Genomic DNA, 27863 nt, shown 5'->3' with positions numbered 1-27863 from the left:
TCCCTCCTTCAAAATCTGCTGTAGATACACCACATTTCAAGTGTTCATCTGCAGAATAAAACTTTCGCATTAGTAATCCGTGCTTTCGCGCTCGACTGCAGAACACATCATGATACCCACGAACCTCTTAAATAAGAGGTTCCTGACTATATCGCAGGATTAATTATTTCATTGAAATACATCCACTACATTTTTATACACATTTCTCATTTACATAAATGTTGGAATTGGCAATTAATTAGTTTTTAAATGCTTGTACCAACAATAAACAAAATATTTTTAGTAATTTATTGTTGAAATAATTTATGTTGGTACTTCTATCCGTCATATTTTGGTAATCACCTGAAACTCAAACTCCTTTCATCGGTTATTTACAGGAAAAAAAATCAGAAACCATTTTTCTTTCTTTATTGTCGTTGGGCGCACACACATTACATAAGAACAGATAAAATTCCTGTATCTTGATCAACCCAAACATTTCTTGCGCTGTACGTATAATGGAGAAGATTTATGGCACATCATATAATATTCTTGGTACGTTGTAAAATTAAATTTTATATCCTCGTTTATCACCTATTTCCACTACCCATAAAAATATAAAAAAATAATCTACTCTACCAGTCATGCACCTTGAAGAAATCTAACCTCAATTTTTAAATACGTGTGAAAAATATCGGCGTCATGTGTTAATAAAATCTGTGACAAACATGAGACGAGCTTCACGCCTTCACGTGAGATATTGTTATCAAGAAATACGACATGTGATCGGAGAAAAACGCATCAAAAAATAAAAGTGAGGTTAGGTTTTTGTACTTAACACGAATTTGTTGACATCTTACATTTAATCTTAATTAATCTTTTTCACCCTATCTCCAACATCTTCCTTAATTAATTTTCGTTCTTTGCTTCTTTTAATTTTTAACAATTGCAACCCGGCAATGTATAAAATTATACCGAGTACCAACCCAGCGTGATAAACGGAGTTGTAGTAATGCAAAATTAAATTAACTTCGAGTAAAAGGAAGGCAATTGCTTGGTACGACAGGAAGTGCATTCTAAAGAACCAGTGAATCCATTCCAGAACTTTAAAATACTGAAAATGAATCAAGTTATGATAATTACAGAATAATAAAACTGTAGATTTGATTACTTTTCCTTTGCCATCTTTGAGATACAACTTGTAATAAACATCTTCGACGATGAGTGCGAGAGGCGCTGTCCCAATACAAACGTAGTAGCCCATGTATACTCCGTGCCAAAACGAGGAAATTAACATTGTGACGGCAGTTCTGTATTTCTTACTTGGGAATCGCTTGTACACGTTAACAGCCAGCCAGTACTGGATGCAAATGTTCCAGTGTTTCATGGCCTCTCTGTACGTAGTGCAAAAATCAGCTCCGTATGGATTAATATTGTGGATGGTTTCAAAATCGTAGTCGATTTTAGTTAGCTCGCCTTCACTTGATCTAAAACTGTGATTTAATACGAGTACGCGATGGCGTTTGCCAAATTACAGCAGTTTTTTCATCTGGTCGAAGTTCTCGGACGGACCTTGACCAGACTTGGGTTTGGTAAAGGTGGGATATGCACCTAGACCCACCATGGTGCAAACACACTCAGACAAAACCAGTCCAATGTAAATTCTCATGCGGAAGATAAAAAAGTTGGGCCAGATGTACCAATACCGATACAGCCAAGACCTTTCGTGGAACTCGTCGCTTGTGGCGTACTAGAAATGGACTGCAGAAAAAGGCGGCGTGATGCGGAACCACTCACCGACAAGGGCCAGTTGTAAGTGCCCCACAAGAACAAAACCGCGTACAACGGAACGAATTTGAGTTTGTCGAAGGTGCCGCGTTTCCAATCGGCGTGTTCGGCGAACGGCAGGTTAAGGAAGTCAACGAAAGTGCGGTAGCGGTAGTAAGGACCTGGAAAGTCGTTTAGTCTTGGCGATTAAGTGACACCACCAGTACCTGTAAGTACTCCCACGTAATTGAAAGCGTAATGGAAAATGTCAACGCACGTCGGGTCGATTCTGTTCGCCTCGTCTTCATCTTTTTCGTTTTGGCTTTTTTCAGAGTTGTCTCGTTTCTTCTGAGAGTTGTACGTCGTGTTCACTTCAAAAGCCAGACCGACGAGCTTCAGGGTGAGCATCATTTGTACGAGATTCGTGTGAGAAGGGGGATAGGGAATCCCGAAGTATATTGTTGAGCGGAAGAACAGCAGGTACAAGAATGAAAACGTGAAGCTCACCAAGTGGCATTGTCTAAAAGTTGGTGCTTTTAAATTTGTCCTATATTAATAAAGGGGACGTACTTTTTAGGTACGTATAGGATTATGAAAGTGTTTACAAAAACGGTGATGAATGAATGAACGATGTGGACTCCAGACACTATCAAAGTGAACAGAAGGCCGACGAGGGTACCGACGTTCCTCTTCACATCTTTGTCTCTGATGGTACGATAATAATACCCGAAACCTATTGAGAAAAATAACAGACTCAAATACACAACATCGTCGAAATTCATTGCTATTTAATATTATGTTTATGTAATGGTATTACACAATCATGACATTTAATTAGGTTATGTTGTGTTGTTACTGTCAAATGTCAATTATCTGTCAGTTTTGACCAATGAACTTCGTAGATTTTGACATTTTGTCGCTTTTATTTTTATTTATCTATTTGAAGGTCATTAATGTTAAGTAATTGTGAGTAACATTACTTTAGAACGTGACACTAGTGTGATAAGAACAGCAAACTATTAGAAAGAATTCCAATTAAATGCGTTTATTGATTAATGTTTTGTTTACATTTTGTGGTCGCAAGTTATATCATGTGAAAAATCAAACTCTGTCTACATTTTTGTCTCGTAATGCCGTTGCATTGATGTAAGAGAAACAATCGTATGTGGTATAAGTTACATCGGAACGTTTCAGGGCTACAAACTCTAACAAAATGGTTGACACTTTCCAAGGAAGTTTGGACCGTTTCAGTGGCGTCACAGTTAATTCTCAACTAGAAACATGTGATATCTCAAATTTTGGGAACAAAATAGACAGTAATGGCGTCACTTGACTTTCACCAGACTGAATAAATTAAACTTGGTCATTTCAGATTCAATTAAATCGTGGAGAGAAGCAGGACGTAGAGGGATTTGGTTTCAAGTGTATTTGGACCAATCCGATTGGGTACCAATTCTAGCCAAGGTTATTTTCAATTTCAAAATTTACCAGTTTCATTTTCAGATAAAATTTTTCATTTAACTTAAAAAGGATTAATTTCTAGAAAGGTTTTCGCTACCACCATGCCAAAGACGATTTTGTGATGATGTACTTGTGGCTTCCCACCACTGAAAACTGCAACATTCCACCATACGCGCACACAATGATTGGAGTGGGTGCAGTGGTGGTCAACGACAAAGCGGAAATCCTTGTCGTCAGCGAGAAATATTATCAAGTGCCTCACTGGAAATTGCCAGGAGGCTACGTCGAACCCGGCGAAAATTTGGTAGACGCCGCGATCAGAGAAGTGTGGGAGGAGACTGGAGTAAAAACAGAGTTTCAGTCTTTGCTGACTCTGAGGCAAGCCCATTTTGGAATGTTCGGCTGTTCAGACATCTACACTGTTGTCAGTTTGAAGCCCTTGACGCTCAGTATAGAGAAGTGCGAGAGAGAGATAGATAATTGTAGATGGATGGACATTGATGAGTACCTTAACCATCCACACGTCCACGAGTTGAACAGGTTTTTCGTACATAAGTATCTGGAATATGCAAGGAAAAATTTGAAAATTGATTGGCATCATGGAATACATCAAGCTCTGAGGAAACCATATACTGTGTATTACATCACTAGTGAAGAGGAGGGTGGGTCCAAGAACACTTGAAGCTGTTGTACTGTCATTTCCAGTGGTTGTAAATAAATATTAAATTTTTTGAATAACGATTTTATCAATAAGAGGCTGTGTGCAAGTATGCGGGGGATTAGAGGTCTAGGAGGATATGAGGAACCATTGGTTCGCTTGCAACGCAGGTGTTTAGTATCTATGACCGTTCAATCAAATCATTTTTTGATTATAATTTCCATTTTTTTCAATCTAAATTCATTCGCAAACGAGCAGAAATGTTCTCGTGCCACGGCTGCTTAAAAAGATGAGTAAGTACTGCAAACAATAATTAATTGCGTTATTATCGGTAACGCAAAAAAGCTTCGTTGTACCCGGAACGTTGTGTAAGTACGTGGAAAACTTGTACGTTTCAATTTTTGTGTAGGTATAGAAAAAAATTGAAATTTGCCGGTGTAAAAACGGATTTAGAAAAAAGTTTCCGATCTCCGTAATTGTTGCTTGTTGCCACATTTACAAATAAGCAAGTTCAACGACAAAATTTTGATCCCGGTCGTTTTTGCAGTAATTTTTTTAAATTTCATTCATGTTTCATTTTGAATTGAAAGATATAATAATATAATATAAATAGATGTAATCTATGTGTACACAACGATTAATTCTTGTCTTACCGTATTGAAAAATGTAGAAGCACAATTTTTTATTACTTTATTCAAACACACAATTAAATAAACTCGGTATATTCCGTAAAGCATGTGCTTTATTGTGTTGCGTAAACCAATAGTACGATAGTGTGCCGTCAGGCCAGGCGGCGCCACCCACAAAAAACAGTTTCTCGAAAAGTTCCTTTTACTAAAAGTACTGCCACAAAATTACTTTGTGGTATACCTATTTTTTTTAATTTATAGTGTGCCCAATTGAATGCATAACTCTACTGTTATTTAAATTTTTTAAGGTTATTTTTGCAGTTAATAAATAATTAAATAGTGTTACTATCTAATTTTTTGTGTTATGCATTCATTTTTAAGTAAACAAAAAACAATGTATCCTCAAGCAGTCGAAAATCGGGCCTTTGTGTATCTCGGTTGAAGTGGCTTTTTTTTATAACCAACTTGAAAGTTGAAAGGTTCACAAGCGGCTCGATCGAGTCAGGTGTAAGGTCATTTGAAGCATTTTTCACGAATTATTTATCACACGAAATATTTAATAATTAAATTATCCCCATTAAAAAAAAAAAACTCCAAAAAAGCGAATTTACGAAATTTTTACCTAATGTTTAACCGGTGTCATTATGGTGTACAGTTGCGGCCGTCACTTTTCATTTCATTCCATGATGTAAACGGGCCTTACGTATTCGTAACCTCACTTTTTATTCTTTAAATCTTACGTTTTTACAAGAGTGGTGTGTTCACAATCGATTCTTTAACGCGTACTACGAAGGTGAAATTTAAAAAAAAACACCCGATACAATTGTTCAAGCTACTGTTTTTAAAACAGGCTTTTTACACTTTTAAATTTTACTCATCTAAAAAACATGAAAATCAAAATTCCGTTGTGGCATGTTTCGCTAATTCTACGTTTTTCATCATTCCAAAAATGAGACAAACTGTTGCAAACAATATTCAAAACATCTTTATTTCTTACAAATATTTACAAAAATGAATCACAAAAATAAGCTGCCAAAATTGCATAACTAAATAACATCAACATTAGTGCGTGAATTTTGTAATATTACTAACACAACCAAGTTATTACTGCTGATGGTTTGCACGCAAATAATCAATAAATCTTTGGTGAATACCTGATGTATTAAATAGTCTACAACATTCTGTCTTCACATAAGCAATCTTCTGGTGAGATTCGGCGAGAGTAAGTAACGGATCATCATTAAAACCGTCCACTTCATCGATCAGATCAAACATGTCATCATCAAAAATTAAACGTTGGTTTGCCTTAATCCATAACCTGAGTGTGTACAAGAGATTATCTTTCCTAATTACGTGAGCGAGGTAGTATTCGAAGACACTTTGGCAAGCTCCATCGAGCAAGCAATTCTCTATCTTATCACTGAATTTTTCGATTTGTTGGACTTGAAATGTAACGTCGGCCATTTATTTGTCTGGGGACGGAAATTTGAGATCTGCGATTCCTCAAACGAACATTTACAATTCCCATCACTTCTAATATAATAATTCAGACAATTGTGAGAACTTTTCGTTCCCATTCATGTTACAACCGGAAACATTTGCGGTTTTGATGTTTGGTTATGTCACTTATGTTGTCTTATGTCATGGAGAATACATTTCGCCCGCGGTTTGCCAATTGCAGAATTATTCAAATAAACAAAATAATAAAAACTGACCTTTTTAGAAAGTAATTCTTTATTCTAAATAATATGGAATATTAACCAATATTAAACGGATTTTAAACTGTTACTCTTACATTTATTATTGCTAAACAACAATTACAGAATACCATTCAATAGCTTCAAATATGTATGTAAATTTACCATTATTTGTCCAGTACTCAAAATTTACAATACAAACAAATAATTTTGCCTCTACACATCTTCTACCAAGAATAACATTCTTTAATTGTAAAGATGCCTGAAAGATATTTTCTGCATAAAAACATCGAGCGTTGTGGTTTCTGTCTGAATTGTTCAATTTTTAATTTTAAGTTTAAGTTAAGTTAATATGTTGAGTTTTGTCCGTATATTATTTCATTTTTATACAATAAATAATAAAACATTCCAAAATATCCGGGAAAATGTAAGTTTTTGCAGTGTCGTTTGGGGAATTTTTGTTGATAATGTTGGTGCCGACGATCAATTCTATAGTAAATAGTTTGTTGTGAAATTGTATTTTGACAATTGCGATTCTGCGTAATAATTTTTATATGCGGATCAAGGCAAAACAAACAATTTGCGTTACAGTTCCTGACGTAAAACTCCATCAGTGACAATTAATCCGTTGTGGGTGAATCATGACGACGTCCGAACAAATCGGGTTGAATAAAACCTGGGAGCTATCTCTGTACGAGCTGCACCGGACCCCCCAGGACGCCATAACCGACAACACGGAAATCGCCGTGTCCCCGCGGAGCCTCCACAGCGAACTGATGTGCCCCATATGTCTCGACATGCTGAAGAAAACTATGACGACGAAAGAGTGTCTCCACCGCTTTTGCTCCGACTGCATAATCACGGCTTTGCGCTCCGGCAACAAAGAGTGCCCAACCTGTCGCAAGAAGTTAGTCTCGAAGCGATCCCTCCGCCCCGACCCCAACTTCGACCTTCTCATCTCGAAAATCTACCCCAGTCGTGACGAGTATGAAGCCCACCAGGAGCGCGTCTTGGCCAAATTGAATAAGAGCCACTCGCAAGCCGCCCTGGTCAACTCCATCACTGAAGGCATCAAGATCCAGTCGCAAAACCGCCCCAACCGCTCGCGAAAAAACAATGAAGTGGAGCGAAACAACGATAATCAAGGGGAGAATTCCGTCGCCCCCCACAACGACAATTCCGTAAGTTATTTGCCGCGCTTGAACTTTGGGTTAAGTCTGTGTTTTCAGAACGCCGCCAATGCGGCGAACAGCGCAAACGCGTCAAGCAATCCCACAAGTCAGGCGAGCACGGGAGTCGTGAACAACGTGAGCAGTCCGGCACCGTCGGGGCGCAGCACCCCGTCCCAGCCTCCCAGTCCGGTGTCATCGAACGTCAGCTCTATCAGCAAGTCGATAGGGAAGCGCCCCAAGAGCACCTTGACGTCAGAGAGGAGCGAGGAAAGCGAGTCTAGTGAACGCACTGAACAGACGGATACCGAAGGAGAGGGGCCCTCAGAGCCCATGACTCTCAACGAGATTGAACTGGTGTTCAAGCCGCACCCCACCGAAATGTCCGGAGATAATCCTCTAGTGAAGGCTTTGAAGGAAAACTCGATTCGTTACATCAAGACCACAGCAAATGCTACAGTTGACCATTTGCACAAGTATCTGGCGATGAGGCTGACCTTGGATCTGGACTCACAACTGCCAACCACCCACAGCCTGCTCAATTTCTGCATATACATTTCCCCCACCACTGGCCAGTATGTCCAGCTTAACGGCAATCAGACTCTGGGGCAGGTGAACGACAAGTATTGGAAGGTCAACAAGCCCTTGGAGATGTACTACTCGTGGAAAAAGACATAGGGAACGCGGAAGGGGGTGCAGAAGGCCCCCTAGACACTAAAGGCGGGATCACTTACCAGATACAGGGTATATGTATTGTTTAGCGTCGAGCGACTGCAGATGTCGCTGCCGTTGATGTTTCTTCTAGCCTGTACAGCACAATTGAGTATTTTTTGGCCATTCAGTAGATTAGATCCATATGATACGACGTAACTCTATGTACACCCTTTATCTCGTGTTTTCAAAAGTTATGTGATTAATTTAAATAAATAAAGATTATTTTATTGCTTGACAATGAGTGGCTATTATTAGACCTGGTCGACCAACCAATCACTGTCTTCAGTTCGGATGGGTGTGACGAACATGACCTGTTTGATCAACTATCTTGTTTACGGCGATAAATGCAAAGACTTTGAACCGGTTTAACACATTTTTATCGAATCGTTATTACCGCAGTAACAATGGCAGCGAAAAGTTTAGCTCGGTTTGTCATCTCCAAGGTACCGACGGTCCAAGTTGCAAGAAAACCGTTTTTGAATGGTGTAAACGTCAAGTTTTACAGTGCCGTCGCTGGTATGTATTTTTGAGGTTATGTTGGTCGTTAATTTAATAATTTATCCTATCGGTACGTTAAATAATGCAGAATGTTGAGGTGTCGAGTTGATAAGCTTCAAGGTTGGAATTTTTTAAAGTGTGAAGGTTTAACATTTTTGCGAATCAAGCGAATCGGGCAGTTTGTCAGTAATGGTAAGCGCCTTGAATGCCTTAATAATAAATTGGTAGATTGTTCGATTGTTGCTGGGTGTCGATCAGTTTTGATCAATGAACACTTTCGTTTGTTGTAAGTAGTGCCGCATTTCACATAAAAAAAAGAGTGTGTGCTTAAAAGACCGCACGACAGAAGTGAAAACTTCTAATGACGCGCGTAACTGATTTTAATTCTTTCGTACACCGTATTCAGATAATAACTGAAAACAATTTTTTTTGTTCGACACGTCAGAATTTGAGAATTTTCTCCTGTGTGAACGGACTTTGATAAATGTCACAACTTGTCAAAACGAAACGCCAAGCTTATAAAGATTTTAAGCGTTTTGGAGCCTTTAAGGGACTCGTCGAACAAAAAAACGTTGTATTCAACTTGTTCGTTTATAAATTAGGCTTTTTATGGCACTCATGCCTTAAAGAGCCCAATTTACACACGAATTTACATACGAACCCAATTTACACAGGAACCCTAATACCTAAGATAATGACAAAATGTCTGCTAAAATTAGTGCAGTAATCAGTAAAAATTCTCATGAAGTAATCAGACTAATCACTAATCATTACAAGAAGTGTTCAGAGGGACCGCGTTGTTGCCAATACAATAATGAAAGCGCCGATTAAATTTCAGCATTCCTCTGTTAATGGGAATACTTGTGGCAGGATTTCCTACCTGTTCTCTTAAAAGTTCCATTGTACCAATTGGGGTCGAATATACGAAGTCCTTCATGTGCCCCCACAAGAAGAAGTCGCACGGAAATTCTCTGGGCTTGAGGAGCACTCCCGCACATTTCACCATACACTACACAATATTTATGTATTCACTATTCGAAAATAAACGCACCATTTTCACAAAATTTTAGCTCAAATCACGTAAACACCTGCCTTGTGGAGTGGTATAAAACTAACTAAAAATTCAGCCCGCTTATGTCTACCTCGGTCGCAAAGTGAAAAAACTTTATTCTAAAAACACAATGTTTTACGCTGATTTTACAAAAACGATTACATATTTCACGGTCACTGTTATTGGGTTACATAACTATAAAATAGCCAGCTCGTTAATTTATGTAAGAGTAAAATACTGAAAAGAAAATTTATAAATATTTCGGAAAAATGGTACATAACAATTTTGTTATCCTTGAACTGATCTGCCACTAGTTAAAATTAATGCATTTATGTACAGTCGATGGACAAATAAAACTGGGACAAAAATGACAATCACATAAATTCAAAATTTACAAATCTCCACCGTTTAAATACGGCTTTATCACAAATAGGTTAACTTTGTATGACATATTGTATAACACTGACAAATATATTGACAATTCAATAGTCTGATTTGCATAGATTAAATTTTAAGTGTCCCAGTTTTATTTGTCCATCGACCGTACTTAGGTATTTCTGAGACACGTTGTATATACAAATAGGCCACAAAGATAACACCAAACACACATTTGGCATATTTCTTTTTTTTTTGAAAACGAACAAAAAGAAATTTTTCAAAATCTTATAACATTTGAAATCACAGCTACGCTATTTGCTTCTGCTTCCACCAGTTACAACTGTACGGTACTGAGTATGATTTTATCGTTCACAGCTGAAAAAACCAACTTTGAATACATAAAAACGCACAAAGCCGGCGCCCAGAACAATGTAGGTGTCATAACACTGAACAGACCGAAGGCTCTGAACGCCCTCTGCAACGGTCTGATGCAAGAAGTGGCCGACGCCCTGGATGTCTTCGAAAACGACAAAGATGTAGGTGCCATCGTCATCACCGGCAGCGAGAAAGCCTTCGCCGCGGGAGCCGACATCAAAGAGATGCAGAACCAGACGTACGCGCAGTGTGTCTCCGGGAATTTCTTGTCGCACTGGAACAGGGTGGCGGAGAGTGTCAAACCGGTCATTGCTGCGGTCAATGGATATGCTGTAAGTACACTCAAACTCCATCATCTTTGTTACCTTTTGTCCCTTTTACTTCGGTGATTTCTTTTCCGTCTTTATTCTTTTTGTTCGGTCACTGTTTTTATGCATATTTTTTAATTTCCAGCTTGGTGGTGGTTGCGAATTGGCCATGATGTGCGACATCATCTACGCCGGAGAGACCGCCAAATTCGGCCAACCCGAAATCTTGATCGGTACCATCCCGGGAGCAGGGGGCACCCAGCGTCTGCCCAGGATGGTCGGCAAGTCCAAAGCGATGGAGATGGTTCTTACAGGTATTAGATTGATTTGCGTCCGAAGCCCCACCGATAATACAGTTTGGGTTGAGCAGGCAGTCAGGTACCAGCGCAAGAAGCGGAAAAAATGGGGCTCGTCAGCAAAGTCTTCCCCGTGGACAAGCTACTGGAGGAAGCCGTCAAACTGGGCGAGAAAATATCGAAGAATTCGCATCTGATCAATGGCCTCTGTAAAGAATCCGTCAACGTTGCCTTCGAGACTACGTTGAAGGAGGGTTTGCACTTCGAGAAAAAGTTGTTCCACGGTACTTTCGCCACCAAGGATCGCAAGGAAGGAATGACGGCTTTCATTGAAAAGCGCCCCCCTAATTTCACCAACGAATAAACGAAGTAGCCGCGAAGTCAAGCAGTGACAGTCAGTGGAAGTTATGTCATTGTGTTGAAGGCTGTCAAAAACATTTTATAAATATCGGCATTGCAGATGGATAGCGTGTATATTTTTTGATAAAATAATAATACATTTTATTACAAACATCGTGTTTGCTTTTTTTTATTCTTTCCACCGAATATTATAATTTATAAAGTTTATCCAAACAACAAAGAACAAAAATAAAACATGCCTGAGATTTTTATAACTATTATTGTTGTACGTGTGTAAAGACTTGCATCATTTCAGATCATTCACTCTTAGTCTTAGTGATCATCCATTTAATAATAAACTGATACCTAACAGCGCGAGTGCTTTGTGCTTACAAAAACCAATTTTTTACTCAAACTGTTCACGATTTGCCATTTTGTAGAAATTTTATCTTTGACATTTTGTTTGGTGGCTTTATATTAAAATCAACCTTTTGTTAGATAACTCATCTACTAAACTCACAATATGAAATGAAAAACCTAAATTCGCTATAACATTAAATGCAAGATTGGCACATTTTCTGACTCAATTGTTTATCCCTGGAAATTTTAAATGAACGCATCGTTCGATGAATCTGAAATGTTGCACATGTAAGTAGGTCCGAGTATAATAATTCACATAACTTGAAGAACATTGAACAAAAACATGAAAGCAACGTAAAATATTAATATGTATTTACTTCCATATATATTTTTTTATTTAAGATAAACGAGTCAGGTAGAAGAAAAAGAAAATCTAGAAAAAGGGTCAGTTCTATTATTTATTAATTACGTAAATGAGTACAACAAAAAAACTTATGCTTGCGGGTGATTAGTGCAGTTTCTCGCTCACAGTTAACTTGACAACATCATTTCATTTATGTGTCTTAGAAAACGTGCCAATTTTGTGAAAATTTAACAAGATCTTGTGTGTGCGACGCTGGATTGTTAATCTAGAGGTAAGTACCTAATACTAATATGCTACATTTTGCCATATAAATTTCGTAGCGGAGAATTTTTTCCGCACTAACTTTTATTAGAAAACTTGCTCATCCTATTAGATTTTGGCGATATTTTCGTCTATAGCAGGGGATTTGCAAACAATAAATCTATATTTTTTGATTGGTACATTGAGTATTGCAGTTTAATATCTTTTTATTTCACAAATTGTGCGGAAATTAGTACATTTTTGGCGTGCTTAGTTTAATTTCATAGTTATGCAAATAAAATAAATCTTCTTCTCATTTACATATCTTTGCAACAAACCCTAATGAAACCAAACACTTCAAAAGTACATAATTTAAATAAATGCTAAAATAATTTTGTTTAAAAGTTTCGTTTGAAGTGTTTGTCTCCGACACTTTAAAAAGTAAAATCTTTTTATTTTAATTCGCTTTTAAGAATATTGCTCATGATCATGAATTTGAAGTTGAATTTTCATTTAAATGAAAAAGTGATATCTAACTATTGATTATAATTTTTCACTGAATCATTTGAAAATATACTTCTCAAAAAGTATTGCGGAATTATAGTTTGAATTAAACTGAAGAATGTAACAAAATTTCATGAAACATTTTTTATTCTTTATCACTTGGTAAATTCTTCAGTAAAACAAGTTTTAGATTTGTTGTTACTCATTGTTTGTATTCTAGAAGAACATTTTTATTCTAAAGATTTGTAAGAAAACTAAAGTCCATTCAAAAATCAAAAAACCACCAACGTCGCATTTTCCTCGATAATTACTATCGGCAACGCTGTCTAGTGTTAAATTTGGTGACACTTGTAATTTTGAGGTTAAATGTTTATTAAGTGTCTTGTTTTTCTGGGCATGTTTAAGTAAAAATAATAAGAATCAATAAATAAATGAAACGTGCTGCTAATAAAACAATATGAACGAAATTCAAAGCAATTGAATTTTATTTTGAATGAAATAAATATCACAATTTATAGTTACCAACATAGTATGAAAAAATATCTACCTAGGGTTTTTTAAATTTTACCAACCTAAAGCAACAGGTGGTGGTTTTTTGATTTTTGAATGGACTTTAATTAACATAATAAATAAACCTTAGGCAACCAGATATACTCCGGTTGTACAATTTATATTAATTTGATTTTAATTCTTACAAAACATGTAAACTATACTTTGTTCGTTTTGACTAACTGGAAATGAACAATAATTAAGCCGCTTAGTAGTTTTTCTACTACCGTAAATACAGCAGTATAAAAAGAATTATTATTTAAATTTTAGTCAAACTTTTAGGTGTTCCGTTTTTACGTTTTTAATGGTTTATTATACACTCTTTTGCAAGTTGAAGGATCTCTAGTATTTGATTTTTAGAACGATTTAAATTTTTGGTGTATATAAATTTCATTGCATTTTGTTTAGTGTTTAAAAACTAAAACATTAAATGCAAGATTGTCACATTTTCTAAATAAACTTTTTGTCCCTTTTATTTTTTTATTTTTTTTTTAATTAACATCTAACGCATCGTTCGGTGAGTCTGAAATGTTCATTTGAAATGATTGTACAAATTGTATCATTAGAATTGACGTTTGAATAAATCATTTCAAGCTAGCAACATTTAATTCTGCTAATTTAAAAATTATATTTTGTGTTTTGTGAAAATATTTTTTTACGAATGAAGGTCAAGACCAATTGTGATGTCACTAACGCTGGAAAAATTCAAATCCCCCAAGATTGAATCTCGCGCCCGGCTCAGAAGCATAAAAACAGTATTAGATTACGTCGTATTTTCAAATATTACAGACGTTTATAATTCACACAACTTTGCAGTTTCATTAAACCAACGTAAAACATATTTTTTATTTAAGATAAATGAGTCACAAGGGAAAAAAAATCTACAAAAAGTGTCAATCCTATCATTTATTAATTACGTTAATGAAAACAAAAAAACCTACGCGATGGTTACATTGTGTGCGCTTCAGGTGATTTGGTTGGTACTTACTTGGTTTGATACAGTTTCCCGCTAACCGTTGCCTTGACATCATTATCTCTCGTGGAAAATGTACCAATTTTGGAAAATCTTGTGTCTGTGACTAGTGAATTGTGAATCTAAAGGTAATTTGCTTCACTTTGATATATAAATTTTGTAGAGGGCAATTTTTTCTGCACTTATTAGCTCATTTAACCACAAATCTGTCATGGATTCGACTCTTTCAATTTCGGTTAAATTCAATTTTTGTTAGAAAACTTGCTCATCCTATTAGATTTTAACGAATTTCCGTTTATAAGACGCGATTGATGAACAATAAATCGATATATCTTGATTATTATATTGATTATTACTGTTAATTTCTCTCTTAATAATATCTTAGCAACAAATTCTAATGAAACTTAGAAAGATTATTTAAACAAATGGTAAAAGTATTTTGTTTCAAAACTTCGATTGAACTGTTTGTCACCGACAAAGATAAAGGTGCACTACCATCACTACTCATTACATAGGTATTTATGTTCTAGAAAAAAAAATTATCCTAGAGATTTGTAAGAAAACTATCTAATTGACTTATAGTCCAGTTACGGGGGGATTTTGTCAAATTTTATCCTTTACAAATTTTATTTGGACATTTTTCTCATGAACGGTTATCGAGCAGTCGAGCTATCGTGGGAAAACGTGTTTTTTGCACCTATCATTCATGATGGCGGGTCGCGCTCACCACCCCCAAGGTCGAAAACTTGTATTTTTCATCGGGATCACTAATAAACAACATATTTAAAAATTATTACTACCCCCCACCTTTTGTAGGGCAACGACCATTTTTATCCCCCATTGACTGGACTATTAGGGGTAACTCAGATAATTTGCAAGTCGTTAACTAAACGGCAAATACATACAATGCTTCAACAATATCAATTGTTATGGTTTTTAATTTACAATGTCTTATCGAGCCTTACCGGGTTTCGTGAATGACCCCCTCAATCAATAAACTTTAGGCAAACCGATATATTCCAGCTGAACAATTTATATTAATTTGATTTTATACTCAAGTATAAATAGGAAGATAGTAATTATCGAGTATCTACATTCAATATGCAAAACTTGCTAAGAAAACATTTTAAAAAGTTTGTACCCATCTACATACAGAGTGTCTATAAAAGAACATACATCAAGAGTGCTGTGGAACTCGAATATATTTGATTTTTGCCGCTTTGTAGCATATTGTGGTACCAAATAGAAAAACAGAGGTTATGTAACTTCATTAATGACAGGTTTTTCGATTTTTAAAATAAATTTCTGTTAGGTACAGAACACACCACATGCCATCGTATCTATTTTTCATTAATTAGTGTTGTATGAAGAATGATCACTTCCAATTTGTAATACTCGATGGACTAACAATAATTCACATTTTTATTAGGTTTAAACTATCAAAACATAACTTCTGCAGACACCTCATAATGAAGATTCGGGGTAATTAAAACAAACACATTTTGGAGGTTTATGTATTCTCTATTTCAAGGGTACTATTACGACCCAAAAGGCAGGTCGGCCACAAACAGATTTCTGGTGTCCTGATTGGAGTACGGAAGGGAGAAAGAGATGCCAAAGTTCAAAAGACAGCACAACATTTATTGGGTCCTGAAATTACAGGGGCGGCTTGCCCGGTCTCTGCACCGCGCAGGGTGCGATATTGCGAGTACTGGTCACTCCTCGTTCAGGCTTGGATGACGTCGCGTGGTTCAGTGGGGCCGAAGGTGGCTCGAGGGTGGACAGTAATAATTCGTCGGAATGTGTGTGGTAGCCGCCGACGTAGCTCCTCCGGAGTCGAGGCTCGCTTCCTCCCTGGTTGGGCTTCACTGAGGGGTGTCTCCACGAGGTGGTGCGACTGGAGAACTGAGTGGTGGAAGTTGAGCGACTCGAGGGAGTCGTGGGTGTTGAGAAAATTGAGAGTCTCGATGGAATGTTGATTGAGACTGAAATATAGTCCTGGAAAGGAGAGTCCTGCTGGTCGCCTGTGGGAACAGTGAAAATTTTCTAGCTGCGAGAGCCGCCATTTTGGTTTCGAGGTCGTACTTACTTGCGACGCTAGTACCGAAATTTATCCGTCTTCGACGTTTCCGGTTCCGATCCCTAAATGGTCGCCAGCCTGTCTTTTCGCCGGTTAATTTAATCGGTCCTTTGACCTTCGCCTCCGAGACGTTATTACACTGAATGCTCGGACACTAATTTTAACTCGGCGAAACGGTACTACGTGTTGTTCGGTGGACCTTTGCACGGAAGAGAGAACGAGTTCTTCCGTTATCCGTTGCGGGTTTTGCGTCGGCGCTCTTCACTAATTAGTGGGGACGAATTTGCGGGTGGTTTTACCGACCGATAAAATCGTCACAGTACCTACCCAATTTTACAGAAATTGTTGAAAGTGGCCCCCATTATGTTCTAAACATTTCCTAATTCGTTTCTTTTTATTATTAAAGATATTCTGCAGCATCTGCTGGTCTATAGTGTTGCAGCAGTTTCTTATTTCCTCCATAAGTTCCTCCAAAGTGTGCATTCTCATTTTAAAAACTTCATTTTTTAGATGGCCAAATATACAAAAATCTAACGGTGTTAAATCTGGAGAACGTGGGGGAAATTCAGGATTTAATCTATTACTTATAATTCTATTGCCATAAAATTGTTGAAGATAAACCAAATTCTCTTGTGTTGTGTGAGCTGTAGCACCGTCGTGTTGAAAGTATCCATTCTGCAATTCTTCATCATCCAGCTGATTAATAAATATTTCTAAAATTTGTTCCCGGTATCTAGTGGCATTTATAGTTTCATGGAAAAATATCGGTCCAATTAAACGCCTTCGTGAGACAGCAATCCACACTCCAACCTTTACAGGATGCAATCGGGTTTCTACAAATGCATGTGGATTTTCTGAACTCCATATTCTATAGTTTTGTGAATTTACATATCCAGATAAATGAACCCATGCTTCGTCCGAAAAAAAACTGATGTCTAATAATCTGCAAGCAAAGTTAATATTAAAATTTTTTAATTCAATTCATCATTACAAACCTGTCATCATTCAAATTGTTTAAAAACCAATTGCAGTATTCTAAGCGCCTCTCAGAATCACCTGGTCGAAGTTCTTGAAGTGTAGTGATCTTGTACGGATATAAGTTCAGGTTTTTTCTAACAATTTTTTGGCAAGTGGAAAGTGGTACATCAGCCTGAAGTGATAACTTCCTGAGAGATGTTTTTGGGCTTTGTTCAATTCGTTGGCGTAAATCTTCAACAATTTCTTCATTGACTGGCGGTCTTCCTACACTTTTACCCTTTTCAACACTTCCAGTTGCCACAAATCTATTCACAACCCTTCTAATGTGTGCAATTAAATTTGCTTCCACGACGTTGCAATTTGGAAATTTTGCAAAAAATTCTTCCTTGCAAGCGTTTATCGAGTAAACCCACTCTCCATTCTGCAGGGTACCATTTCGGTAATACGACATCACAATGAAGGTGTTTTGCTCTAGCGATAAAACCATTGCGGTTTACTGAAAAGATTGCTTATTACTTACTGTAAACGTACGAAAATAACTGTCTTACCTTCGCAACTCCGTAACTTGTTTCTGGTATTATTCACAATTCACGCTTACGCGGAAAATCGTTTTAGTCTTGATAAAGACTGTTGAAGAAAATCACAAGGAAAACAACTAAGACACGGAATTCACAACTGAACTAAACTGAGAAACTGACGCTCTGACGCTAAAACGTATTTATTTGACATGTGTCATTTGACATCAATGATACCTAATTTACCGGCTTCAACGGCTTGACATAGTTCGGTCAAAAAAAGTATAGAGCCGCACAATTCCACAGCACTCTTGATGTATGTTCTTTTATAGACACTCTGTATAATCTACATATAATCTCGTGTTAGTATTTAAATTTATAATAAAAACAGAAATATCTCTGTTTGGAATAACAAAGAAATCAAAGAGGTTAATAAATAATAACAGAACAATACATAAGTATATACATACCTAATTCTAACATTTGGTTCAGATTATCAAATCCACTTGTTTTAATAAAATTCTATAATAATATGTTTACAATTATCAGTACAGTAGAAGCTCGATTATCCGGAACAATGGAGAGTAGACCCAATCCGGATGATCGAGATTCCGGATAATCCGTTATTTTTTTCAACACACATTAGTTACAAAAAGAGAAAAATTATACATATTAATGAAAATATGATGAAATTGAAGTCTGTTTAAGCCCGGTCATACGTTTCTTTGATGCAAAGTCTCTCCAACACAAAAACGTGAACTGATGAATTTTGCGACAATACGGTGTCAATTCCAGACAAAACAAATAGCGGGAATCAGATTTCCAGTCAAAACAATTATTTTATTATTTCGGAGAATCAGATTTCTGTCTTCTAAGAACTTTCCGGATAAAACGGAGGCCAGGAGCCAACACTTCTGGATAAAACGATGAAATTGAAAAATACTCTTGTAGCGGATAATACGAAGTTCCGAATTCTAGTAGTGGGGGTCGAATTTCATGAACGTGCGGAACAGCACTTGCAGGGCGTCGGGCACAATGTAATAATGGTTTATCTGTTTTTTTGAAGCAGTGCTAGACTCGACAGATTAGCTGGTGTCGTACGGTTTGAATATTGTTTCCATTATTATTTGAGAAATTATTTTTTACTTTACAACCTTATCAAATTTTATTGAAATAAATTTGCAAAATACTTCGGACGCCACCGGACATTGCTTCCGTCTCACGCTGCATAAAAACGAAACAAAAACTGTGCAAAAACCATACAGTCGACCTGTTCAGTGTTCAGTAATAAACACAATCGCAAGTCGGATTAACTAGCATTATTCCGTGCGCTGATTGTATTTATAATATGAAACCACATCAGTTGTGAGCGATTAGTACCTGGACTATTTGGTTAGCGTATTTTCATGCAATACACTGTGAACATAAAGTTTGGAACAAAATTCATAGTAGCGTTATGTGATGTTTTTTGGAAAATCGCTCGAACAGGTCGATTTTAGTTTGAAAAATGCCATCCTGTGACGCGCAACTTGTTTAAATGACATCACTGCTTTTTGCGCAATGACGTCATTACCAATTTTTTTAAATGACACCCCCCCACTTTTTTCTTCTCTTTTTGATAGATCCTTCTACTACCTAAACGACGAATGAAAAAAATTGGTAAAATTGGTACCTTACATAACAATTTTTTTGAGAAAATGACAATTTTTATTTCAAAAATTTAATTTAATTTTTAATGTAATTTTTTTTTTGTATGGATTTATTTAAAACAGAATTTATTTTATTTAATAAAAATTTCATAATTCTTGAAACTATCAAATAAGCACAAAAAATGTAAGCTCCAATATATTTTTCTTTTGTTACAGTAGGTCCGTTACTTTGAAGAAGAGGGGACTTGTTGCAAATTGCGACAGAAGTAGAAGCCACAAAGATCAGACGCTTTATTTTAATGTTATTATTTGTTTACTGAAACAAATATTCGTGAAAAATTTTCACCTATACGATGTTTGTGGGTGACATCCTAATGCATGTCTGATATTTCGAAACCGTTAAGGAACCACAGAGCTTCCTTTAAACAAATAATTTAATAAATTTATCAACAGATTTAATTTCGCGTATGACGTATCAGATGCGAGCGAATAAGGCTCCGTTGCTATTTGAACTGGCAATAGCTCTCTATTAACGCGTACCAGAAGTTTGCTCGCAAAAATTGAACACGATTTAGTAGTGTTACAAAATCCAGGAAAACAGATTATTGCTCCTTGTAACTGGAGTCGTAATTACATATATTACTTTTTGGTCAGTAATAAATAAATTGATCGACCAAATTTGTCGATAGGAAGATGTATTTTTTTTTTTTTCATCAGGAGTAGGTTTCGTCCTTTGACGGGTGCGACATGGAGGATCGGCGCGGATCGCTTGTGGACTGGATTTAAAGGGTAATTTAATTTTCACTCATTTTTTTTTTTTAAGTTGCTTTCAGTATTTATTACTCCCACAGAATATATTTTATTTTACATTTATTTAATAATTCTTGAATCTTTCAAACAAGCAGAAAAAATGTAAGCTACAATATGTTTTTCTTTTGTTGCAGTAGGTTCGTCACTTTGAAGAAGAGGGGACTCGTCGCAAATTGCGACAGAAGTAGAAGCCACAAAGGTCAGACGCTTTATTTTAATGTTATTATTTGTTTATTGAAACAAATATTCGTGAAAAATTTTCACCTATACGATGTTTGTGGGTGACATCCTAATGCATGTCTGATATTTCGAAACCGTTAAGGAACCACAGAGCTTCCTTTAAACAAATAATTTAATAAATTTATCAACAGATTTAATTTCGCGTATGACGTATCAGATGCGAGCGAATAAGGCTCCGTTGCTATTTGAACTGGCAATAAATAGCTCTCTATTAACGCGTACCAGAAGTTTGCTCGCAAAAATTGAACACGATTTAGTAGTGTTACAAAATCCTGGAAAACAGATTATTGCTCCTTGTAACTGGAGTCGTAATTACATACGAGTATATTACTTTTTGGTCAGTAATAAATAAATTGATCGACCAAATTTGTCGATAGGAAGATGTTTTTTTTTTTTTTTTCATCAGGAGTAGGTTTCGTCCTTTGACGGGTGCGACATGGAGGATCGGCGCGGATCGCTTGTGGACTGGATTTAAAGGGTAATTTAATTTTCACTCATTTTTTTTTTTTAAGTTGCTTTCAGTATTTATTACTCCCACAGAATATATTTTATTTTACATTTATTTAATAATTCTTGAATCTTTCAAACAAGCAGAAAAAATGTAAGCTACAATATGTTTTTCTTTTGTTGCAGTAGGTTCGTTACTTTGAAGAAGAGGGGACTCGTCGCAAATTGCGACAGAAGTAGAAGCCACAAGGGTCAGACGCTTTATTTTAATGTTATTATTTGTTTATTGAAACAAATATTCGTGAAAATTTTTCACCTGTACGATGTTTGTGGGTGACATCCTAATGCATGTCTAATATTTCGAAACCGTTAAGGAATCACAGAGCTTCCTTTAAACAAATAATTTAATAAATTTATCAACAGATTTAATTTCGCGTATGACGTATCAGATGCGAGCGAATAAGGCTCCGTTGCTATTTGAACTGGCAATAGCTCTTTATTAACGCGTACCAGAAGTTTGCTCGCAAAAATTGAACACGATTTAGTAGTGTTACAAAATCCAGGAAAACAGATTATTGCTCCTTGTAACTGGAGTCGTAATTACATATATTACTTTTTGGTCAGTAATAAATAAATTGATCGACCAAATTTGTCGATAGGAAGATGTTTTTTTTTTTTTTCATCAGGAGTAGGTTTCGTCCTTTGACGGGTGCGACATGGAGGATCGGCGCGGATCGCTTGTGGACTGGATTTAAAGGGTAATTTAATTTTCACTCATTTTTTTTTTTTTAAAGTTGCTTTCAATATTTATTACTCTCACAGAATATATTTTATTTTACATTTATTTAATAATTCTTGAATCTTTCAAACAAGCAGAAAAAATGTAAGCTACAATATGTTTTTCTTTTGTTGCAGTAGGTCCGTTACTTTGAAGAAGAGGGGACTCGTCGCAAATTGCGACAGAAGTAGAAGCCACAAAGGTCAGACGCTTTATTTTAATGTTATTATTTGTTTATTGAAACAAATATTCGTGAAAATTTTTCACCTGTACGATGTTTGTGGGTGACATCCTAATGCATGTCTAATATTTCGAAACCGTTAAGGAATCACAGAGCTTCCTTTAAACAAATAATTTAATAAATTTATCAACAGATTTAATTTCGCGTATGACGTATCAGATGCGAGCGAATAAGGCTCCGTTGCTATTTGAACTGGCAATAGCTCTTTATTAACGCGTACCAGAAGTTTGCTCGCAAAAATTGAACACGATTTAGTAGTGTTACAAAATCCAGGAAAACAGATTATTGCTCCTTGTAACTGGAGTCGTAATTACATATATTACTTTTTGGTCAGTAATAAATAAATTGATCGACCAAATTTGTCGATAGGAAGATGTTTTTTTTTTTTTTTTTCATCAGGAGTAGGTTTCGTCCTTTGACGGGTGCGACATGGAGGATCGGCGCGGATCGCTTGTGGACTGGATTTAAAGGGTAATTTAATTTTCACTCATTTTTTTTTTAAGTTGCTTTCAGAATTTATTACTCCCACAGAAGTTATTTTATTTTATATTTATTTAATAATTCTTGAATCTTTCAAACAAGCAGAAAAAATGTAAGCTACAATATGTTTTTCTTTTGTTACAGTAGGTCCGTTACTTTGAAGAAGAGGGGACTCGTCGCAAATTGCGACAGAAGTAGAAGCCACAAAGGTCAGACGCTTTATTTTAATGTTATTATTTGTTTATTGAAACAAATATTCGTGAAAAATTTTCACCTATACGATGTTTGTGGGTGACATCCTAATGCATGTCTAATATTTCGAAACCATTAAGGAACCACAGCTTCCTTTAAACAAATAATTTAATAAATTTATCAACAGATTTAATTTCGCGTTTGACGTATCAGATGCGAGCGAATAAGGCTCTATTAACTTGTACCAGAAGTTTGCTCGCAAAAATTGAACACGATTTAGTAGTGTTACAAAATCCAGGAAAACAGATTATTGCTCCTTGTAACTGGAGTCGTAAATACATATATTACTTTTTGGTCAGTAATAAATAAATAAATTGATCGATCAAACTTGTCAATAGGAAGATGTTTGTTTTTTTTTTTCATCAGGAGTAGGTTTCGTCCTTTGACGGGTGCGACATGGAGGATCGGCGCGGATCGCTTGTGGACTGGATTTAAAGGGTAATTTAATTTTCACTCATTTTTTTTTTTAAGTTGCTTTCAATATTTATTACTCCCACAGAATATATTTTATTTTACATTTATTTAATAATTCTTGAATCTTTCAAACAAGCAGAAAAAATGTAAGCTACAATATGTTTTTCTTTTGTTGCAGTAGGTCCGTTACTTTGAAGAAGAGGGGACTCGTCGCAAATTGCGACAGAAGTAGAAGCCACAAAGGTCAGACGCTTTATTTTAATGTTATTATTTGTTTATTGAAACAAATATTCGTGAAAATTTTTCACCTGTACGATGTTTGTGGGTGACATCCTAATGCATGTCTAATATTTCGAAACCGTTAAGGAATCACAGAGCTTCCTTTAAACAAATAATTTAATAAATTTATCAACAGATTTAATTTCGCGTATGACGTATCAGATGCGAGCGAATAAGGCTCCGTTGCTATTTGAACTGGCAATAGCTCTTTATTAACGCGTACCAGAAGTTTGCTCGCAAAAATTGAACACGATTTAGTAGTGTTACAAAATCCAGGAAAACAGATTATTGCTCCTTGTAACTGGAGTCGTAATTACATATATTACTTTTTGGTCAGTAATAAATAAATTGATCGACCAAATTTGTCGATAGGAAGATGTTTTTTTTTTTTTTTTTCATCAGGAGTAGGTTTCGTCCTTTGACGGGTGCGACATGGAGGATCGGCGCGGATCGCTTGTGGACTGGATTTAAAGGGTAATTTAATTTTCACTCATTTTTTTTTTAAGTTGCTTTCAGAATTTATTACTCCCACAGAAGTTATTTTATTTTATATTTATTTAATAATTCTTGAATCTTTCAAACAAGCAGAAAAAATGTAAGCTACAATATGTTTTTCTTTTGTTACAGTAGGTCCGTTACTTTGAAGAAGAGGGGACTCGTCGCAAATTGCGACAGAAGTAGAAGCCACAAAGGTCAGACGCTTTATTTTAATGTTATTATTTGTTTATTGAAACAAATATTCGTGAAAAATTTTCACCTATACGATGTTTGTGGGTGACATCCTAATGCATGTCTAATATTTCGAAACCATTAAGGAACCACAGCTTCCTTTAAACAAATAATTTAATAAATTTATCAACAGATTTAATTTCGCGTTTGACGTATCAGATGCGAGCGAATAAGGCTCTATTAACTTGTACCAGAAGTTTGCTCGCAAAAATTGAACACGATTTAGTAGTGTTACAAAATCCAGGAAAACAGATTATTGCTCCTTGTAACTGGAGTCGTAAATACATATATTACTTTTTGGTCAGTAATAAATAAATAAATTGATCGATCAAACTTGTCAATAGGAAGATGTTTGTTTTTTTTTTTCATCAGGAGTAGGTTTCGTCCTTTGACGGGTGCGACATGGAGGATCGGCGCGGATCGCTTGTGGACTGGATTTAAAGGGTAATTTAATTTTCACTCATTTTTTTTTTTAAGTTGCTTTCAATATTTATTACTCCCACAGAATATATTTTATTTTACATTTATTTAATAATTCTTGAATCTTTCAAACAAGCAGAAAAAATGTAAGCTACAATATGTTTTTCTTTTGTTGCAGTAGGTCCGTTACTTTGAAGAAGAGGGGACTCGTCGCAAATTGCGACAGAAGTAGAAGCCACAAAGGTCAGACGCTTTATTTTAATGTTATTATTTGTTTATTGAAACAAATATTCGTGAAAAATTTTCACCTATACGATGTTTGTGGGTGACATCCTAATGCATGTCTGATATTTCGAAACCGTTAAGGAACCACAGAGCTTCCTTTAAACAAATAATTTAATAAATTTATCAACAGATTTAATTTCGCGTATGACGTATCAGATGCGAGCGAATAAGGCTCCGTTGCTATTTGAACTGGCAATAGCTCTCTATTAACGCGTACCAGAAGTTTGCTCGCAAAAATTGAACACGATTTAGTAGCGTTACAAAATCCAGGAAAACAGATTATTGCTCCTTGTAACTGGAGTCATAATTACATATATTACTTTTTGGTCAGTAATAAATAAATTGATCGACCAAATTTGTCGATAGGAAGATGTTTTTTTTTTTTTTCGTCAGGAGTAGGTTTCGTCCTTTGACGGGTGCGACATGGAGGATCGGCGCGGATCGCTTGTGGACTGGATTTAAAGGGTAATTTAATTTTCATTCATTTTTGTTTTTTTTTTTTTAAGTTGCTTTCAGTATTTATTACTCCCACAGAATATATTTTATTTTACATGTATTTAATAATTCTTGAATCTTTCAAACAAGCAGAAAAAATGTAAGCTACAATATGTTTTTCTTTTGTTACAGTAGGTCCGTTACTTTGAAGAAGAGGGGACTCGTCGCAAATTGCGACAGAAGTAGAAGCCACAAAGGTCAGACGCTTTATTTTAATGTTATTATTTGTTTATTGAAACAAATATTCGTGAAAAATTTTCGCCTATACGATGTTTGTGGGTGACATCCTAATGCATGTCTGATATTTCGAAACCGTTAAGGAACCACAGCTTCCTTTAAACAAATAATTTAATAAATTTATCAACAGATTTAATTTCGCGTTTGACGTATCAGATGCGAGCGAATAAGGCTCTATTAACTTGTACCAGAAGTTTGCTCGCAAAAATTGAACACGATTTAGTAGTGTTACAAAATCCAGGAAAACAGATTATTGCTCCTTGTAACTGGAGTCGTAAATACATATATTACTTTTTGGTCAGTAATAAATAAATAAATTGATCGACCAAACTTGTCGATAGGAAGATGTTTGTTTTTTTTTTTCATCAGGAGTAGGTTTCGTCCTTTGACGGGTGCGACATGGAGGATCGGCGCGGATCGCTTGTGGACTGGATTTAAAGGGTAATTTAATTTTCACTCATTTTTTTTTTAAGTTGCTTTCAGTATTTATTACTCCCACAGAAGTTATTTTATTTTATATTTATTTAATAATTCTTGAATCTTTCAAACAAGCAGAAAAAATGTAAGCTACAATATGTTTTTCTTTTGTTACAGTAGGTCCGTTACTTTGAAGAAGAGGGGACTCGTCGCAAATTGCGACAGAAGTAGAAGCCACAAAGGTCAGACGCTTTATTTTAATGTTATTATTTGTTTATTGAAACAAATATTCGTGAAAAATTTTCACCTATACGATGTTTGTGGGTGACATCCTAATGCATGTCTAATATTTCGAAACCGTTAAGGAACCACAGAGCTTCCTTTAAACAAATAATTTAATAAATTTATCAACAGATTTAATTTCGCGTATGACGTATCAGATGCGAGCGAATAAGGCTCCGTTGCTATTTGAACTGGCAATAGCTCTCTATTAACGCGTACCAGAAGTTTGCTCGCAAAAATTGAACACGATTTAGTAGTGTTACAAAATCCAGGAAAACAGATTATTGCTCCTTGTAACTGGAGTCGTAATTACATATATTACTTTTTGGTTAGTAATAAATAAATTGATCGACCAAATTTGTCGATAGGAAGATGTTTTTTTTTTTTTTCATCAGGAGTAGGTTTCGTCCTTTGACGGGTGCGACATGGAGGATCGGCGCGGATCGCTTGTGGACTGGATTTAAAGGGTAATTTAATTTTCACTCATTTTTTTTTTTAAGTTGCTTTCAATATTTATTACTCTCACAGAATATATTTTATTTTACATTTATTTAATAATTCTTGAATCTTTCAAACAAGCAGAAAAAATGTAAGCTACAATATGTTTTTCTTTTGTTGCAGTAGGTCCGTTACTTTGAAGAAGAGGGGATTCGTCGCAAATTGCGACAGAACTAGAAGCCACAAAGGTCAGGCGCTTTATTTTAATGTTATTATTTGTTTATTTAAACAAATATTCGTGAAAAATTTTCACCTATACGATGTTTGTGGGTGACATCCTAATGCATGTCTGATATTTCGAAACCGTTAAGGAACCACAGCTTCCTTTAAACAAATAATTTAATAAATTTATCAACAGATTTCATTTCGCGTATGACGTATCAGATGCGAGCGAATAAGGCTCTATTAACTTGTACCAGAAGTTTGCTCGCAAAAATTGAACACGATTTAGTAGTGTTACAAAATCCAGGAAAACAGATTATTGCTCCTTGTAACTGGAGTCGTAAATACATATATTACTTTTTGGTCAGTAATAAATAAATAAATTGATCGATCAAACTTGTCGATAGGAAGATGTTTGTTTTTTTTTTTTCATCAGGAGTAGGTTTCGTCCTTTGACGAGTGCGACATGGAGGATCGGCGCGGATCGCTTGTGGGCTGGATTTAAAGGGTAATTTAATTTTCACTCATTTTTTTTTTAAGTTGCTTTCAATATTTATTACTCCCACAGAATATATTTTATTTTATACAGGGTGATTTACGAGGAATAATGAGCCCGATGGAATAGAAAATGCAACCCGCAATTCATCAGGAGAAAAACCCGGATATTTACCGCTTCGATGTCCGGCTTTTTGTTCCAATGTATTGTGGGTTGCATTTTCTATTCCATCGGGCTCATTATTCCTCATAAATCACCGTGTATTTATTTAATAATTCTTGAAGCTTTCAAACAAGCAGAAAAAATGTAAGCTACAATATGTTTTTCTTTTGTTGCAGTAGGTCCGTTACTTTGAAGAAGAGGGGACTCG

General features: G+C 35.7%; 4 protein-coding genes and 2 long non-coding RNA genes across 7 annotated transcripts; 4 read left to right on the top strand and 2 right to left on the bottom strand.

Annotated features, from left to right (window-relative positions):
* Positions 1-393: 393 nt before the first annotated feature.
* Positions 394-2528, bottom strand: frj (farjavit). Its single transcript, XM_069059117.1, has 6 exons — positions 2317-2528; positions 1974-2266; positions 1777-1928; positions 1515-1729; positions 1151-1466; positions 394-1093 (listed from the first exon to the last, which is right to left on the bottom strand). Exons 1-6 carry the CDS (start codon positions 2526-2528, stop codon positions 848-850), a joined length of 1434 nt encoding a protein of 477 aa, XP_068915218.1. The 3' UTR covers positions 394-847.
* Positions 2324-3945, top strand: LOC138138968 (uncharacterized). 2 transcript variants are annotated; one of them, XM_069059122.1, is made up of 4 exons: positions 2324-2457; positions 2941-3062; positions 3119-3210; positions 3290-3945. In XM_069059122.1, the coding sequence occupies exons 2-4, from the start codon at positions 2960-2962 to the stop codon at positions 3887-3889; spliced, it is 795 nt and encodes a 264-aa protein (XP_068915223.1). In that variant the 5' UTR covers positions 2324-2457; positions 2941-2959; the 3' UTR covers positions 3890-3945. The 2 variants fall into 2 exon arrangements, with proteins under 2 accessions (XP_068915223.1, XP_068915222.1); XM_069059121.1 differs by lacking the exon at positions 2324-2457 and adding an exon at positions 2642-2892.
* A 2732-nt stretch (positions 3946-6677) lies between these two features.
* Positions 6678-8312, top strand: Sce (E3 ubiquitin-protein ligase Sce). Its single transcript, XM_069057664.1, has 2 exons — positions 6678-7372; positions 7421-8312. The coding sequence occupies exons 1-2, from the start codon at positions 6833-6835 to the stop codon at positions 8036-8038; spliced, it is 1158 nt and encodes a 385-aa protein (XP_068913765.1). The 5' UTR covers positions 6678-6832; the 3' UTR covers positions 8039-8312.
* Positions 8313-8395: 83 nt separating this feature from the next.
* Positions 8396-11494, top strand: Echs1 (Enoyl-CoA hydratase, short chain 1). The gene is made up of 4 exons (XM_069057666.1): positions 8396-8590; positions 10377-10708; positions 10830-10998; positions 11055-11494. The coding sequence occupies exons 1-4, from the start codon at positions 8479-8481 to the stop codon at positions 11342-11344; spliced, it is 903 nt and encodes a 300-aa protein (XP_068913767.1). The 5' UTR covers positions 8396-8478; the 3' UTR covers positions 11345-11494.
* Positions 11495-14347: 2853 nt separating this feature from the next.
* On the top strand, positions 14348-27789 carry LOC138137851 (uncharacterized). The gene is made up of 9 exons (XR_011161897.1): positions 14348-14437; positions 19748-21059; positions 21215-21786; positions 21944-23217; positions 23372-23946; positions 24100-24645; positions 24800-26079; positions 26233-26804; positions 26959-27789. It is a non-coding gene; the product is annotated as an uncharacterized lncRNA (long non-coding RNA).
* LOC138138398 (uncharacterized) lies at positions 15930-18227 on the bottom strand. The gene is made up of 4 exons (XR_011162023.1): positions 17916-18227; positions 17385-17863; positions 16399-17332; positions 15930-16333 (listed from the first exon to the last, which is right to left on the bottom strand). It is a non-coding gene; the product is annotated as an uncharacterized lncRNA (long non-coding RNA).
* Positions 27790-27863: the final 74 nt, after the last annotated feature.

The sequence above is a fragment of the Tenebrio molitor genome, chromosome 9, assembly GCF_963966145.1.
Source record: "Tenebrio molitor chromosome 9, icTenMoli1.1, whole genome shotgun sequence".
NCBI classification, from domain to species: domain Eukaryota; kingdom Metazoa; phylum Arthropoda; class Insecta; order Coleoptera; family Tenebrionidae; genus Tenebrio; species Tenebrio molitor.
This window is presented reverse-complemented; position numbering and strand designations above follow the sequence as displayed.

Bases quoted from the DNA above. Each gene is read 5' to 3' on its own strand.
- Echs1 (XM_069057666.1), top strand. From the start codon at position 8,479: ATGGCAGCGAAAAGTTTAGCTCGGTTTGTCATCTCCAAGGTACCGACG. The intron at 8,591-10,376 runs GTATGTATTTTT...TATCGTTCACAG, and splicing joins GTTTTACAGTGCCGTCGCTG to CTGAAAAAACCAACTTTGAA. The intron at 10,999-11,054 runs GTATTAGATTGA...TGGGTTGAGCAG, and splicing joins GATGGAGATGGTTCTTACAG to GCAGTCAGGTACCAGCGCAA.
- LOC138138968 (XM_069059121.1), top strand. From the start codon at position 2,786: ATGCGTTTATTGATTAATGTTTTGTTTACATTTTGTGGTCGCAAGTTA. The intron at 2,893-2,940 runs GTAAGAGAAACA...GGAACGTTTCAG, and splicing joins CGTAATGCCGTTGCATTGAT to GGCTACAAACTCTAACAAAA. The intron at 3,063-3,118 runs GTAATGGCGTCA...TGGTCATTTCAG, and splicing joins TTTTGGGAACAAAATAGACA to ATTCAATTAAATCGTGGAGA.
- frj (XM_069059117.1), bottom strand. From the start codon at position 2,528: ATGAATTTCGACGATGTTGTGTATTTGAGTCTGTTATTTTTCTCAATA. The intron at 1,730-1,776 runs GTGAGTGGTTCC...GTCCATTTCTAG, and splicing joins CTTACAACTGGCCCTTGTCG to TACGCCACAAGCGACGAGTT. The intron at 1,467-1,514 runs GTAATTTGGCAA...TCACAGTTTTAG, and splicing joins GACCAGATGAAAAAACTGCT to ATCAAGTGAAGGCGAGCTAA.
- Sce (XM_069057664.1), top strand. From the start codon at position 6,833: ATGACGACGTCCGAACAAATCGGGTTGAATAAAACCTGGGAGCTATCT. The intron at 7,373-7,420 runs GTAAGTTATTTG...CTGTGTTTTCAG, and splicing joins CCCCCCACAACGACAATTCC to AACGCCGCCAATGCGGCGAA.